Source organism: Oncorhynchus clarkii, chromosome 5, assembly GCF_045791955.1.
Source record: "Oncorhynchus clarkii lewisi isolate Uvic-CL-2024 chromosome 5, UVic_Ocla_1.0, whole genome shotgun sequence".
In the NCBI taxonomy this organism is placed as follows: Eukaryota; Metazoa; Chordata; class Actinopteri; order Salmoniformes; family Salmonidae; genus Oncorhynchus; species Oncorhynchus clarkii.
Genome location: NC_092151.1, coordinates 40,305,598 through 40,322,565, shown reverse-complemented (window position 1 = coordinate 40,322,565; position 16,968 = coordinate 40,305,598). Strand labels below are relative to the sequence as shown.

Here is a 16,968-nt window from a genome sequence, read left to right as displayed (position 1 = left end):
CAGTAAGTAATACGTTCTCCATCGGCGCAATGCTGACCATGTAGCTGCTGCAGCATTAACAGATATAGGATATATAAGTATCTCTATTTAAACTAACTGAAGATTTTGATAGTTGATTCCCATTGTGATATTGTTTAAGATTTTGATCTCCTGGGTAATGAACCCTTGGAGTGAGACACTGTTAAGTGAAACAGTGACGTTTTATTTTTTTGGGCCATTGTATTGTTTCTCTTTTTAATGTTTTGTCTTGTAGATTTTAGCCATTCCTGTTGGATCATTGTCTATTGGGTCGAATGTGACCCATAACTGTCCCATGATGTGGGTTAGTCTTTGTAGAAACACCAGTGTCAACCAGGGTGTGAGGGGAGGGGTTGCACATTTTTGTTCTATCCCAGCACGAACACCTGATTCAACTACTTATCACCAAGCCACTGATTAGTTTAATCAGGTGTGTTAGCACAAACACGTGCAACTCTGTGGATCCTCCCAGGAAGGGATTGAGAAACACTGGCCTTAGGGCTCTATTAAATCTGTATCGTGGAAGTTCAGCATTACAGCGAGATTGAAATTTAAAGGCAATGTTCCCGCATTAGCAGAGACCGCATTCACGGTAAACGCTGCATATGTCGGCTCAATTGAAAAATTACCTTTTAAATTTCTATCACGGACTCTGTAATGCTTCAACGATGCAGATTGAATAGAGCCTTACAGTCCATAACATACTGTATGTCTTGTCATCATGACCAAGCACTTGCAAAATCTACTGTTCATTTCCTTTGAAAGAAAGATTTTCTGATCACAAGGTAAAATTCATGGGAATTTAGTAGTGAATGTAAAAATATTTTGTTTCACAGCTGCTGAACTGTGGCAAGGTCTAGATAATGGAATTGAACAGAATATCTAATAAAATGGAACAAACCTCCACCACCATGTGTGCTGATTTGACATAATGCTCGATACAGTTGGTCTACTCAGTATTTTTGGTAACAACACTGATACAAGACTGAAACAAAACAGATTTATTCATTAAAAAAAAAAATCCTTTTGACATTCCAGTGTTTTTTGTTTTCCATTTTCTACCAAAAGAAAGACTGGGTGGGTATCAGGTGAGATGACATTCCAGATTGTCAACCACTTCTCTGCACATCAATATAAGTTCTACTCAGTCCACTAACAGCCTCTAGAGAGGGTCCATCCATCCGGGGATTTGGGCACAGGTCATCTTTAGAGGGGTGTGTTTTGTAGGAGGATCAAACTGTTGCTCCCCTTCCATCCATGTCTTGTTTTAAAGAAGGAAAAGCTAAACAACCTACAAATCAAACTAAGCCAAAGCATATACTTCAATATTAGTCAGTCTGCTGCCTGCATTGGATAGTCTTTCAGTGCCCCCTGGTGGTCGTGACAACATTGCTAGTTTCGTCTGCCTCGCTCAACAGTACTAATGAACGTTGCAGATAAACGTCATGACTAGAGGACATGATTCCTCACTCTACATGTTAGACGCGTCTGCTCTACACAGCGCGTTTTATCTGAACGTTCCACAATGCTACCGAACATACCCGTGATGTCTGTCTGATACAAGTCTCCTCTCCCTGCTTGGTGTAGGTCTAGCTGTCAGTTAAAATGCCATAGCAACATAGCCACATTTTTGGTATATAGTTACATACACAGTGACAGTTTTGGTTGGTGAAATTAATTATGTGGCGATTCAGCGCAGCTCATAACCGTTGACAAGATAGGGGAGAGAGATCGACTAGGTCTTTTCTACAACAAAGGACATTCAACACATTTCCCATTTTCATTGCAATCTGACAAGTTGGTTATCTTGTCTCCTTTGCATGTAGATATCTTAACTTTGGGTTTTAGCCGTTGTCAGAATCGTTTCATATAGTTCTACCCGTTTATTCAGAGAAATGACTGTCAGGTTTCTCTCCTACGGTGTTAAAACGAACCATCCACTCTGTTGTAGGTGTTAGCTAAACTAGGAGAGCTACAGACACAGAATTCAAAAATAAGCGTTTGCAAATACATTTTAGGTACTGTATGTATTTTCAGATTCATTATAATCTTGATTGCTTTTTTTATTTGGCTTTCAAACCAAATTAAAAGCTGAAATAAAAAAGACCAGTGGAAAAAATAAAGCAAACAACGACCAAGTTAAAAAGGAGTTTGGGATGAGGACTGAAATCAGACAGGCATTGATTGGTGGGGAGCAGGGAGATTAATTAACCAAGAGTGCACCACACCCAGAGGTACACACCTCCGGTCCTCCCGTGCTGTCTTCAGTTCTCCCCAGCTCTTTACTGACCCATTCAGTCACTGGTTGCCCGTAGAAGAGCGCACACAGCTGGCTTCTCAGGTTACTGGCTAAAAGGCAAGGCCTGAAATCACTGGAGTTGTGCACTCCCACAAGAAACAGTTGAGGCTTTCCTTGTGTGTACAATTCGTTAACAACCGTCTTTGTTCAGCTGTCCTTTGTTTTCATATAGTAAGCTAAGCACCATCTCCACCCCATTTGTTCTTATGAGCAGAAGAGTGTGATTGACAACAGTGTCCATGTTTGGGCACCCAGATCAGGCTTGAGGAGTCCAACATGGAAAAAAGGAGGAGTATATATTCTAATCTAACTGGGCTTCACCTTGGAAACAGACTGGAGAAAAAAAACTAAGGGGGTAGCTTACATTTCATTCACGTTCAGTCAAGGAGTTGATGTTCTGTCTGCAGACTATGTACAATCAATTATTGGAGTAGTTCTAAAATTGCTTATTTTGTTTGTCTATCTGTTGCTGTAGTATCTTTGAGGAGCTTCTCTGTGATGTTATCACAAACTGTGGTTCTGTGCTGAGCGAGAGCAGTGATGGTTCTCAGGGTGAGAAATGGCGGGAGGGAGAGGAGAATCCTGTGTGATAATAAAGACACCCAGACCGGGGGATATGTGGGAAAGGAGAGGTAAGGGGATGAAGTGAAAGAGAGGGTGTGTTGGTGGCAGGCAGCCCTCCTTTGAGACGAGCAAGGGGAGAAGGCTTTGGATGTGGGTGGAGTTAGACGATAAATGGTGACAGTATAATGGTGATAGTTGGGTATGAAGATGTTGATTGAAGAGGGATGGTTGATGCGGGTCAGATCTTGAGGCTCTTCAGCGAATCGGCTCTCTTCCTCAGTAGATCTCCCAGCTCCTGCAGCGAGCCAAGATAACTACTCTGAACCTTGTCCATGGCTGCCCTCGTAAACCCACACTCCTCCTGGGAGCGAGAGAGGGAAAGACAGGTTAGAGGTATAGATTGTCAGAAAAATAAAAAGGGGGGGGAATAAAGAACAGAAAGAAGCATGCTTTGAACTAAGCCAATGCTTAGGCACAAATCAATAATTCATACATACACGCCCAACACTACCAACCTGTGTCTGTGAGTATCCCTCCTCCAGGGTGAGTGCTGCTAGTTTGAGGGCCGTCAGGCTGGCCTCCTGCCCCTTCACGTGATCAAGAGCCTGGGTCACAACACCCTGCAGGCTGCCTGTCCACTCCTGGAAGCCACACAGCACCACTGGCTGTAGGGGCAGAGGGCTACTGCGTGAATGGCTATGGTGTATTGTGAATAAATGAAGAAAATAAATGTAAATGCTTAAACTGCCTTTTGGGGGAGGGGGGGTAGGGTTTCTGTTAAAACGATAACATTTTCATAAAATGCAAATTCACAATGCAGCTGTGCTGCTGCCAGCATCGGGTTGGGTTTCATGGCAAGTCCCTTTCAGATGGTGAAGCGTTGCACCTGTACTACCATTACTGCATCTCAATTTCACCTCGCCAAGTGAGCATTTCATTCACATTTAACTTCTCAAAGTATTGCCATACACAACCTGGTCTCAGAGCATTTTGCATTATTCTGTATGTAAATCCGACACACTCCATTTAGTGTGATATGTTATGTTTATTATGGTATGTATTCATTTGTGGATGTCCATCACCCATTTCGTATGATATGTTCTGAATTACAATTTGTATTATAGTTACAGATTTCCAAACGTACAATATTTTATGAATTCTAGCTAGGTGGCTTAAGTAATCAATCATCTTATGTAACCATCATACTAAATTGAGTGTCCCGGATTTATATTTACTATGTTACGTCTAGACTATGAGACCAGGCTGCCATACTGGACTTCAATGCTATTTCTTGCCTGTCTCTGACATTTTCCCAACTATTAATGATGATGAGGTACTGGTGGAGAGTGGACTCCCTGTCCGAATCCATTTCTGTGTAAAGATTCGATTCCGCTAGTAATTGACTCCTAAGATTCAGTATTTTTGGAACGGAGGTAACATTAGTTGCCGTATTTCCGAAAACACAAACTTCTGAGAACATAAAGCATCTTTCATAGCAAGCTAGTGAGGGCAGAAGAGAGATGGCGGGGCACTGTATAGGCATGTCAGCCACCAGGCAGACAGTCAGAACCGTGCACTAGACCTATCTATCGGTAATTAAAAGCTGTATCTCACAATCTCTTGGCTTGCATGTGTCTCGCGACTTCAATAAAGCAGGGCCTATCATCAATGAATAGGCATGGATATTGTACACGCAACAGACCGAAGACTGAACACACTCGCATCATTAGCGAAGCGAAAGAGCAGGAGTGTAATAATTAGTCCAAACAGTGGCAAAACGTTTTGCCAATAAAACAAGAGTTTCTATTGGACAAATGCAGGTAGGTCCCGCCTCATTTGCTTCCGTATAAGAATGGGTGTAATAAATATGGGGGAAAAAATCACCAAAAGTAGCCCAAAGTTCTATGTAAATTCCACAACTTTCCCCAGAACTTTATAGCCTGTCGTCTCGAAAATAATACGTTGTTTTCTGATGACTGAAATGCTATTTTAGTTTTGCGGGGGGGGAAAAACTAAATAACATTGATTTTCGAGAAGGGTCGTCGGAGGATAAAGGTGAGGTAGTAACGGAGTACCATGGCGCTGCTGCTGTCCTTCTTCTTCTTCTTCTTCTTCTGTAGGCTGGACTTGAGCGGTCGCAGTACGCTGGCAGAGTAACTGGCCACCCACAGCACCACACACACCGTCTGACCAGGAGACACACACACACACACCATTGCACGCACGTTTCATATTATAATACATGTACATTTTAGTGATGTATTACTTGTGTATGTCTAGCGTGACTATAAGTGTAGTACACTGACCTCCACGAAGAAGACCAGCGTTTCTAATAGGGAGGGTCGGGTCGTCAATCTGCCGTCTTTCATCTCCAACACTTCTCCTTTACATCTGGATAACATCTCTGGGCGGAGAGGGGAAAGAGAAGAGGGGAGCGAGGGGCACAGATCAGCATGGGGGAATAAGAATGATCCACTAGTGATACCTCGACTAGAGACCTGAAGCTATGACGTCTCCTGTGGCTGACTAGACAGTCATTATTACCATGGACAGGTTGATCATCTTTAATAAAGATATCTGTGACGGTGTACCTTGGAGCTGTGCTACTGACGATTTGAAGGCGTTACAGATCTGGGTTTGGAGTTCCGACGAGTCGTCTGGAGAGAGAAACTGAATAAAGAGCATGACAAAGACCTCCCTCCTTTCTCCTCTTCCCCTCTCCGCTACTCCCTTCTCCACCCACTCTCCCTCCCTCCATCTCCTTCCCAGTCCTGCTGCTCCTGTAGATTGTTGGAGGCAAGTGGTAGGGGACCCTACATCCCTCTCTCTCCACCTCCCCCCCTCCCCTCATCTCCCTGTCTTACCCAGTCCAGTGGTCTCTAGTTCTCGTAGAGTCAGTGATAGTTGCAGAGCAGAGGCCTGACAGTGACAGCTGCCACTAGACAGAGCAGAGGCCAGGCGGGAGGAGGGAGGCCCCAGGAACGGGTACTGGAACAACACAACAACAGTTAGTGGTCCTGTGTGGCTCAGTTGGTAAGAGCACGGCGCTACCAATTTCAGGGTCGTGGGTTCGATTCCTGCTGGGGCCACCCATATGAACATGTAGGCACTGATGTAAGTCGCTTTGGATGAAAGCGTCTGCTAAATAGCATACATTACATTATATAAACTGGGTGGTTCAAGCCCTGAATGCTGATTGGCCCACAGCCATGGTATATCAGACCGTATACCACTGGTATGACAAAACATTTATTTGTACTGCTCTAATTACATTGGTAACCAGTTTATAATAGCAATAGGGCACCTCTGGGGTTTGTGGTATAAGGCCAATATACCACGGCTAAGGGCTGTATCCAGGCAGTAACAGCCCTTAGCTGTGGTATATTGGCCATATACCACACCTCCTCAGGCCTTTATTGGTGTGTGTACCTGTGTCTGTTTCTCTGTGATCTGGGCAGCGGTCTCAAGCGTCTGATCTAGCTGGGAGAGTAGAGTCTGGAGGGTGGAGCTTTTGGCCGATATACCGTTCTCATTGGTCTTATCAGAGTTCCGTGGCGAGGGGGCATGTCCGAGCAGAGCCAATGAGGCGAGGAGGCGGAGTGTGAGAGAGCGAACCTTCAACCAGACGGACTCCTCTTCTAGAGACAGACGACGATGCTCCTCAGTCAGCTCCCTGGAACACACACACACACACACAATTAACTGTGTTCATTTTATATGCAGGACTGAGAAGCTCAGTTCAGGTGACTTTTAAAAGGCCATTCTACTCCGAAATGAATGTAATTATAATGACACTATATAAAATCTCCAGAAATGAGTCCAATAACATACTGGTAAAATTATTTGTTAATACAATGATTTGAACATATTGGACCATGCATATAGCCTGTGCATGGCCTGCGTCACTACAGACCCGTGTTCGATCCACAACCGGCCGTGATCGGGAGTCCCATAGGGCAGTGTCTGGGTTAGGGGAGGGTTTGGCAGGGGTAGGGTGCCATTGTAATTAAGAATAGGTCTCTTAACTGACTTGCCTAGTTAAATAAAGGTTCAATTCAAAATAGAAGAAATCCTTATCACCTGTAGCCCAACAGAGCAGCATAGTGGCTAGAAATAAATAGGCTGAAGCATGGGGTTGTCCATCTGTATTTACCTCACTGAGCTAATCATTAGCTAGATCCTAAATGGCATCTTTTAACTAACTAGCATCATATTGATTAATTTGATGCCCCACAAAACTGGCATAAACAGTGACAATAATGCAGGCGTACTTGTTAGGGTAACTTGGCAGTAAAACGCCACCCGGAGTAACACCCCAACTGCCTGTCCTTCTCAAAGACCCCCTCCCCCCCAACACTTTCCCTGGTTGCCACTCCTACTCTTGCGCGACTAAAAATGTACTCCGTCTCATCACAATTTAAGTCACTCCCAAAAATGGGATGGTGGATGGTGTTTTGACCCGTGTTCCTTTCAGCCCCACTCTCCTCTATCCACTCACAACTAATTACCACGTGGTAACATGCGTAACCATGCCGCTGCTAAAATACTGCAGTACGCGCAATATTTAGGAGTTGATAAATAAAGTAGGAATGGAAAGCTGGGATGCCCCTTACTTTAACAACGGCCATTGGAACGGCTGTTTTCCCAGTGATTGCACGATGAACTGTTGTGCATTGACGACTTGTCAGAATGCATCTTTCCCTTCCTATGGCACTCGCAACTACAATGTGCCTTGAGAGGAATATACATCTCTCCTAGAACGCACCACACGATGACTAGGTAAATAGATCAACTGTTCAACTATGGGTTTGTCTGTTTGTTCCATTCATTGCTTGTTGTGTTTGCAGAGGAACAGTCTGTGGACTGTTTAATCATCTTCAGGGATATTTCTTCACGTTCCATATTTGTGGCGTGGTTGCAATGATTTTGCCGTGGGCACGGCGCCAAAGCTACAGGACGGTGGCAGAAAAACGGATATAAGTCCTTGTTATATGTGTGTGTGTGTGTGTACCTGTCCTTGGGGTCCCAGCTGACGAGGACAGTCAGGTCTCTGTTGTCTCTCATGTTGTCCCAGGGAATATCATCTTCCTCAGGACACACACCCATCGCCTTCACACTCTCCTCCAGACTCAATGTGCTGGAACAAAACAGGAATATGTTACAGGTGTGTGTGTGTGTGTGTGTGTGTGTGTGTGTGTGTGTGTGTGTACTAACACGTCAGCCTCGGTGTACAGGTCCAGTAACATCCTCTCTGTGCGGACCTGAGCGAAGTGCAACGATTGGTTGAGCCGGGTTCTAAACGCTATGAATTCTGGGATCTTCTCAAATGCTCCATACTTATAGGCCTGGATGATGTACTCGGAGGTCTGGGGGAGAAGAGACGAGGAAAGAGGACCGAGGTGAGAAAAAAACTCGGGGAAGTGTCACCAGAATATATGACATATTTAAGGACGTATTTAGATGCGACGGGGACTCACATCTTTCTGGTTGGAGTGGAAAAACCTGAGGGAGAAGTTACAGGACTGGGAGGCTGCAGCAAACTGCCCCAACGAGCCAGCATAACGAGTTAACAGATACCTGGGAGAGAGGAGAGAATATAAGGACCAGTGCATTGAGTATGGTAACCGTATTGTGTGGTGATGTGTTCGTACTATAAACCCACCCTATGGTGTCGTGCTGCACATGCTTGGCATCCAGGCTGGAGTAGAGGTCCACTACGGGCTGGAAGGCTCCCAGGCGACAGAAGAGCAGCAGCAGCAGTAGTTTGAACTGGGCGTTGGAGGGACTGAAGGACAAGCCCTCCTCTAACACGCCGAGACACTGCCACAGCATGTTCTCATCGCCTAACAACGCACAGACACAAATGTATGTTTGCATGTTGACGAACGCCCGGAGACAGCGAGAGTAGGAGGTCGGAGAGAGGCGAGAGAGACGACTCACCAGTTTCTGTCCAGAGGTCGACGTAGACGTGGGCGGCCATGAGACAGTACATGTCAGAGAACTGGAGCTCTGTCTTCAGACACGACTTCCCTGTTACACACAAACTAACTACAGTCAGACTCAAACCATTCATCTGTCTTCACAAAATTGTCATTGCATCTCTTCCTGCAGTTAAGTTAGATGCATAAAATGTTGGATAGACTGAAAGACGGAGAGGGATGGATGAAGATGGATTAGAGATGTATCGAGGAACGGATGCCCTTACCAAATTGCAGCCTACATAGTGGTAGTGAGAGCGAGAGAGAGAGAGAGAGAGAGAGGGGTGCTGCTGTTCTTACCAAACTGTAGTCCGTGGTGGTAGTGGGCTTTGAGTTCTGTGATGAGGCGTAGTTTGCCCTCTGTGTCCAGAGCATGTTGTAGTCCCAGCGCCCGGCTCAGCTGACACACACACAGGTGTCTCTGCAACGCCTTCGTGTCCCCCGGAAACCCAAAGCCATCCTCTCCCGCCTCCCCCAACGGAACCAACTCCCCCAGACGCTTTTTAAACTACAGGGAGGAGGAAGGAGAGAGGAGAGGAGGGAAATAGATATGGTATTGAAATCATGAAGGGCTTGGTTGGTTGACCAACTGCTATTCTGCAGGTGAGAGTGTGTGTGTGTGTGTGTGTGTGTACCTGTGAGCGTTGCTCAGGGGGCAGAAGGTGTAGGTATATCTTCAGGTCAGTAATGCAGCAGGGTTTGTCTCCAAACTTCCCAAAAAACTGAACCATCAACTCCAACGGGTCACCTGAAGACCAACAGCCAATAGAAACAGTCAACGCAAACAGCCAAGGAAACTGTGGTGTGTGTGTGTGTGTGTGTGCGTGTGTGCGTGCGTGCATGCGTACCTAGCTCTTTCTCATCTGGGCAGCCCCTCTGTCTCAGTCTGTGTATGAGTTCCAGGCAGGCCAGGTAGGGCCCTCTGAGAGGACGCGACTCCTTCTTGTCTTGCTCCTCCATCCTGTCCACCACAAACTTCACTGCCTCTGCCACCGTGGTCTGCACTGGGCCCTCCACACAGCTGGAGGAAGAGGGGAGGGACAAAGTGAGAGAGGGTCAGATCAGTTCGTCTTCTCTTACATGACATCGTAAAACATCCATCAAGAGGAATAGTCTAGTCAGCTACTATATAAACTTTTCTCACTCACACAGACACACACACAGTACTCACTGCTCTCCTTCCTCAGGCTGGCTCCAGGACTTGTCCATCAGGTGGAAGAGAGAGTCAAAATAGGAGAGATAGAACTGCCAATCATCAGGACTAAAGAGGAGAGAGAGAAAGAAGAGAAGAGAGATAGGAGAAAGGAGAGGAGGCGAAAGGAGAGAAAAGGAGAGGAGAGAGAGAAAGGAGAGAAGAGAAAGGAAAGAAGAGAAAGGACAGAAGAGAAAGGAAAGAAGAGAAAGGAGAGAAGAGAAAGGAGAGAAGAGAAGAGAAAGGAGAGAAGAGAAGAGAAAGGAGAGGAGAGAAAGGAAAGAGAAGAGAAGAGAAAGGAGAGAAGAAAGAGGAGAGAGAGAAAGGAGAGAAGAGAAGAGAAAGGAGAGAAGAAAGGAGAGGAGAAAGGAGAGAAGAGAAGAGAAAGGAGAGGAGAGAAAGGAAAGAGAAGAGAAGAGAAAGGAGAGAAGAAAGAGGAGAGAGAGGAGAGAGAGAAAGGAGAGAAGAGAAGAGAAAGGAGAGAAGAAAGGAGAGGAGAAAGGAGAGAAGAGAGAGGAGAAAGGAGAGAAGAGAAAGGAGAGAAGAGAGAGGAGAGAAGAGAGAGGAGAAAGGAGAGAAGAAAAGAGAGAAGAGAGGAGAAAGGAGAGAGGAGAAAGGTGAGGAGAGGAGAAAGGGAGAAAGATTGGGAGTTAGTGTGGGAGAGTTTTAAGACACAGAAATGCTGAATGTGCATAAATGTGACTATTTATCGGAATATGTGTGTGGGTTCTCACTTTTTGAGCAGCAGCTTGTAGGACAGAGCGTTGCATTCAGGCCAGAGCTGCAGTCGTTGGTACATCATCATACACTTATTCTCTCTGCTCCGCAACTCACTGGTCAACTTCTCTATGGAAGCATGCACATAAACAGAATGAGTAGAAAGACATGAATAATTCACAACCTACAAGCTGCACAGATCCTCTCTCTGGGTCTCTAACACACACACAATCTCTGTTCTGCGTACACACACACACACCACTCTTACCTCCCAGTGGTCCGCGGACCACGTCAAGAGCCTCCACACACTTCCCCAGTCGCTCCAGGATCATAAAGTACAGCTGCACCTCAGCCTCAGCCTCGATCTTCTCCTCCTTCACCATCTTCTCCACCATGCGCTCAGCCAGGGGCAGGAACATGGTCTGGGCCAGCTTCTCATCCTGCGCAGAGATGGCCTGAAACACACAGAGCAATGACACACATGCAAGCAAACCACCACCCACGGTCACACGTACAGACTCACACATACAAAGTCTCACACACACACACACACACACACACACACACACACACACACACACACACACACACACACACACACACACACACACACACACACACACACACACACACACACACACACACACACACACACACACACACAAGCTATATATACACTCCATCTAGTATAGGGCCTGACTCCCCTTTGCATCCAGGACTGCCTGAATTATTTGGGGCGTGGCGTTCAATCATTGCTCATTTGGTATCAAGGGACCTAACGTGTGCCAGGAAAACATTCCCCGCAACAGTTCCCCACCACCACCAGCCTGTATCGTTGACACCAGGCAGGATGGGGCCATGGACTCCTGACTCTGTCATCAGTATGACGCAACAGGAAATGGGATTCGTCGGACCAGGCAATGCTTTTCCACGCTGACTGGATGTTTTCGTTTGATGCACCATTCTCTGTAAAACCTTAGACAATGCAGTGCGTGAAAGGCCCAGGAAGGAGGACGTTTCTGAGATACTGGATGCGGTCGCTTAGGTCACTCGTTTTGCCCATTCTAACGTACAATGGAACAGTAACTGAATGCATTGATCCCAGTCTGCCTGCTTTATAAAGAAAGCCACAGCCACCTGACTCACTGTCGGTAGGAGCAATCCATTTCTGTGAATTAATAAACTGGCCACTGGGTATATATACAGTTGAAGTCAGACATTTACATACACTTACGTCGGAGTCATTAAAACTTGTTTTTCAACCACTCCACAAATTTCTTGTTAACAAAACTATAGTTTTGGCAAGTCGGTTAGGACATTGTGCATGAGACAAGTCATTTTTACTTATTTCACTTATAATTCATTGTATCACAATTCCAGTGGGTCAGAAGTTTACATACACTAACTGTGCCTTTGACTGTGCCTTTAAACAGCTTGGAAAATTCCAGAAAATGATGTCATGGCTTTAGAAGCTTCTGATAGGCTAATTGACATCATTTGAGTCAATTGGAGGTGTACCTGTGGATGTATTTCAAGGTCTACCTTCAAACTCAGTGCCTCTTCGCTTGACATCATGGGAAAATCAAAAGAAAACATCCAAGACCCCAGAAAAAAAATTGTTGACCTCCACAAGTCTGGTTCATCATTTGGGAGCAATTTCCAAATGCCTGAAAGTACCAGGTTCATCTGTACAAACAGTAGTACGCAAGTATAAACACCATGGGACCACGCAGCCGTCATACCGCTCAGGAAGGAGATGCGTTCTGTCTCCTAGAGATGAACGTACTTTGCTGCGTAAAGTGCAAATCAATCCCAGAACAACAGCAAAGGAACTTGTGAAGATGCTGGAGGAAACAGGTACAAAAGTATCTATATCCACAGTAAAACGAGTCCTATATCGACATAACCTGAAAGGCCCCTCAGCAGGGAAGAAGCAACTGCTCCAAAACCGCCAGAAAAAAGCCAGACTACGGTTTGCAACTGCAGATGGGGACAAATATCGTACATTTTGGAGAAATGTCCTCTGGTCTGATGAAACAAAAATATAACTGTTTGGCCATAATGACCATCGTTATGTTTGGAGGAAAAAGGGGGAGGCTTGCAAGCCGAAGAATAACATACCAACCGTGAAGCACGGGGGTGGCAGCATCATGTTGTGGGGGTGCTTTGCTGCAGGAGGGACTGGTGCACTTCACAAAATAGATGGCATCATGAGGAAGTAAAAATTATGTGGATATTGAAGTTAAAGCTTGGTCGCAAATAGGTCTTCCAAATGGACAATGACCCCAAACATACTTCCAAAGTTGTGGCAAAATGGCTTAAGTCAAGGCATTGGAGAGGCCGTCACAAAGCCCTGACCTCAATCCCATAGAAAATTTGTGGGCCGAACTGAAAAAGCATGTGTGAGCAAGGAAGCCAACAAACCTGACTCAGTTACACCAGCTCTGTCAGCGGAATGGGCCAAAATTCACCCAACTTATTGTGGGAAGCTTGTGGAAGGCTACCTGAAACGTTTGACCCAAGTTAAACAATTTAAAGGCAATGCTGCCAAGTACTAATTGAGTGTGTGCAAACTTCTGACCCACTGGGAATGTGATGAAAGAAATAAAAACTGAAATAAATCATTCTCTCTACTATTATTCTGACATTTCACATTCTTAAAATAAAGTGGTGACCTAAGACAGGGAATTTTTACTATGATTAAATGTCAGGAATTGTGAAAAACTGAGTTTAAATGTATTTGGCTAAGATGTATGTAAACTTCCAACTTCAACTGTATAGTGAGAGACCATGCCTACCTGCATGACAAGACTCATGACAGACCAGAAGTAGTAGGGGTTCTTAGGAACGATCTTATACAAAGCCATCCCTGCCTACAGCCAGAGAGAAAGAGAGACATTAGATAGAACTACACAAAAGACATTAATTACTGTAGCACAATACATCATTTGTTCACATGTTATTACTGTGTGTGTGTTCTGACCTGCTGCATCTTCTTGTACTCCCCAACGCGGGCGTATGCCATGAACAGGTGAGAGTGATACTCCTCGCTGAGGGGAACCTTCTTCACCGCAGCTTCATACAGCTTAGTCACCAACTCAGCTACAGAGAGAGAGGAGGGGGAGAGTCAACAGCGTCACAGCATCGAAAAGATCATATAGAGAGTTCTCTCTCTCTCTGTGTGTGTGTGTGTGTGTGTGTGTGTGTGTGTGTACTCACGGTGGTGCATCTCTCGGTACAGTATAGTGAGAGCCTGTAGTGAGTTGTCGTCGGTAGGTTCCAGGGTGGCCACCTCCTGGGCCAGGCTAAACGCCTCATCCTGCTTCCCTGTTCGCTGCAGACCGATGGCCTTCAACACCTGGGGAGAGGGAGATCTGCCTCAGTAACATGCTACCATCATCCTCATCATCATCGGGGTGGGGAGTAGAGGTTTGTGGTAGGGTTTGAGGTAGGGGCCTATGGGGTCCGTTTTGAACAACTCTGGGCTCCATCTTGGGCCCTAAATACAGCCCAGAGCCAGAGTCCCACCCACCTTAGCACAATGCAGGTCCTTGTGTTTCTTCAGCAGTTTGTCAGCCTGCTGGATCGCCATCTTATTGTTGCCATTGTCCAGGTAGTCTGATGGGAGATGACATCACAGCATCAATCAACCTACTCCATACAGTACATAATATGACGCACACGCCCACACCCAGTCAAGTCCCACACAAAGGGCAAAGGAGCTATTCCTTCTATTTCTCTACCAACCATTCACGGAGTCCTAAGACGCCGCAGCATCCACAGTTTTTTTATAGACCGGCACAGATTTCAATAATTCAACCAAAGCCATTCTCAGGCTCTAAAAGGAGTTTCTAAAATGGCATTTTCAAGATGTATGAAGGACATGACAACAACAATAACACAGTAACTGGGAGAGGTTGAGAAAGAGTCATAGCCCTGATGTTTAGAAGACAACAAAAAAAACAAGAGAGGAGTAACTTTCTAAAACCAGCTGAGACTGCAGCATTCTGCTAATGCCTGTCTGATAAACTAAACCTGAAAATACACTCCGTGGTGTGTGTGCGCGTGTTTATGTGGTTCACTATGTGTACTGTCTTGAGTGGAGGTGTTTGGGCATATGTGTATTTGTGCGAGTGCCCAAGAGTGTGATGAGATTAGAATGTCTATTTGTATGACCGATCGACAGTGTCTGTGTATTCGGTCTCTGACCTCTGCCATTGTTTGCGACCTTGATACACACAACTGTCTCTCACCGTGGTCCTCCCGTGGATCACAGCAGAGCACACAATCACACACACAGCCCCTTTACCAGCGCAAGCTTGGAGTCTAGGCTTCTAGACAGCTAGGTGCCAAAATTAACCCTGCCAGACAGACAGACACAGTGTTCTACACTATGTCATCAGCCCAAATGGCAGCTAGGCCTTAATCATTGTGTCTTGTGTTGGCCATTACGGTTTCCCACTCTTCATGAACCAAGTTCTCCAAGATCAGTGCCAACGTATATACAGTATCTAGACCCATATTGCAGGTCTATTTTTCATTGTGTGCCCACTCACTGACAGCATCTGTCACGTGATGATAATCAACTCTACATGGTTTTAGCAGAGCTTTTGAGGAAAGAGAAAAGTTGAGAGAAAACAGAAGCCTCAACAATGGTGAGTGTTTATTATAGCAGTCATTGATATAAATCTAACTGGATCTAGTTATCTGTATGATGGAACACGTCACTAGAATGTAATCGAATGGCCAAAAACAGAAGCTAACGTTGCAGCATCAACACAACCAGGCCTATCAAGTTAGCCAACTTTAATCCTCTTATGCCCATCTGACACATAACGTTACCGTTAACTAGCCATGATCACTGATCTGATCACCTAAAATCAGCAGAATGAGGCACGAAATGAAACACACCCGCTAATAAAGCAAGTTAACCACCGAGCTAACGTTGGCATCACAGTTCACAACCATGAACACTTTGTCTTGCCCCTGTGGCTGCATTTTCTAGCGAGGTGAGCTAGCTCGGACGTTAAAATGCATCCGATCAATTTGTGTAACTAATAATACACCCCGATGTACTGTATCTGAACAACTAGCTACCTAGTTAGCTAACGTAAGTTAGTTGTTGATATTTCTGCCACATACAGAACTATTTGCAATACGGTTCAGATTCATCTCGGTTTCTGCATACTAACTAACATGGCTAGCTAGCTTATTAGGTAGCTTACCGGTAACTAGCTAGCTGTCAAATATAGGAGACCTGAACTTTACGAGTGAGAGAGACTGATCGTTGAAGCTCTTTTGGGGTTTCGTTTAAAGCAAAGCTGTCTCATTGTGCGTTATTGGTGGGCAAACGGTCTGCAGCTGTGCGCTGTCAGAATTGTGCTGACATCCACTCAAGGTGCACTGTCATTCAGCACTGCAGGCGAATTGAGAACGGGGCTAAGACTTCGGGGGCCGCGGTACTGCCCACCGAGTCCCAGACACAAGGTACTGACCCGACGACCTATCCGGTACGTCGATAAACACTGACAAAACATTTAACCAGACAGAGATTGGCTGTTTTTCTGCGAATTGTTACCGTAAATGGGTCTGAGTCTCCTGTCGTTAGGGTCTTGCACATGGCCTCTCGCCGCCATGTTGGAGGTTACCAGGGTATATGGCTGAGCATGCGCAGTCGCGTCAAACAGGCAGGGATTTTTCTTCTTCTTTGAGGTTTATTGGCAGACTACACTCATAAAGTGTATTGCCGCCACCTACTGTACGGGGTAGTAAAATATCCCCAAAAACAAATTCCTACTACCAAAAATAAAAAATACTAACCAAAAGTCATGCTACTTCTTCTGTTAAAATCCAATCTGACAGACAGGAATTAAAAGCGGGAGTAGGATTTCAGTAGAATTCAACTGAATTTTCAATAAATTCAAAACAGTTTATGAAAAATAAATGTTACAATACAGTCTAAGTATGTCTGTCAACTGCCATTAGCCCATATTGACGTTATAATTTGAAAATATCAGACTGTTATTTCTTTCATCCAGTTCACAATGACACGTGACTGTTGTGTTAAACTGTGCCACTAGGAGTTTATTTTAGTTTATTAGGATCCCCATTAGCTACAGCAGCAACTCTTCTTGGGGTCCACATAAAATGTACAAATAAATGTCAAAATACAGAACAGTTATAGACAAGGACATTAAATA

General features: G+C 45.2%; 1 protein-coding gene across 1 annotated transcript; it reads right to left on the bottom strand.

The window, feature by feature from the left end:
- Positions 1-1,004: 1,004 nt before the first annotated feature.
- LOC139408831 (N-alpha-acetyltransferase 25, NatB auxiliary subunit-like) lies at positions 1,005-16,431 on the bottom strand. The gene is made up of 23 exons (XM_071153197.1): positions 16,347-16,431; positions 14,301-14,386; positions 13,988-14,126; positions 13,752-13,870; positions 13,567-13,641; positions 11,037-11,223; positions 10,786-10,897; positions 10,031-10,120; positions 9,708-9,880; positions 9,495-9,607; positions 9,160-9,367; positions 8,822-8,911; positions 8,544-8,724; positions 8,359-8,458; positions 8,096-8,247; positions 7,893-8,018; positions 6,311-6,554; positions 5,746-5,869; positions 5,473-5,538; positions 5,188-5,285; positions 4,957-5,067; positions 3,397-3,546; positions 1,005-3,242 (listed from the first exon to the last, which is right to left on the bottom strand). The coding sequence occupies exons 1-23, from the start codon at positions 16,402-16,404 to the stop codon at positions 3,120-3,122; spliced, it is 2,925 nt and encodes a 974-aa protein (XP_071009298.1). The 5' UTR covers positions 16,405-16,431; the 3' UTR covers positions 1,005-3,119.
- Positions 16,432-16,968: the final 537 nt, after the last annotated feature.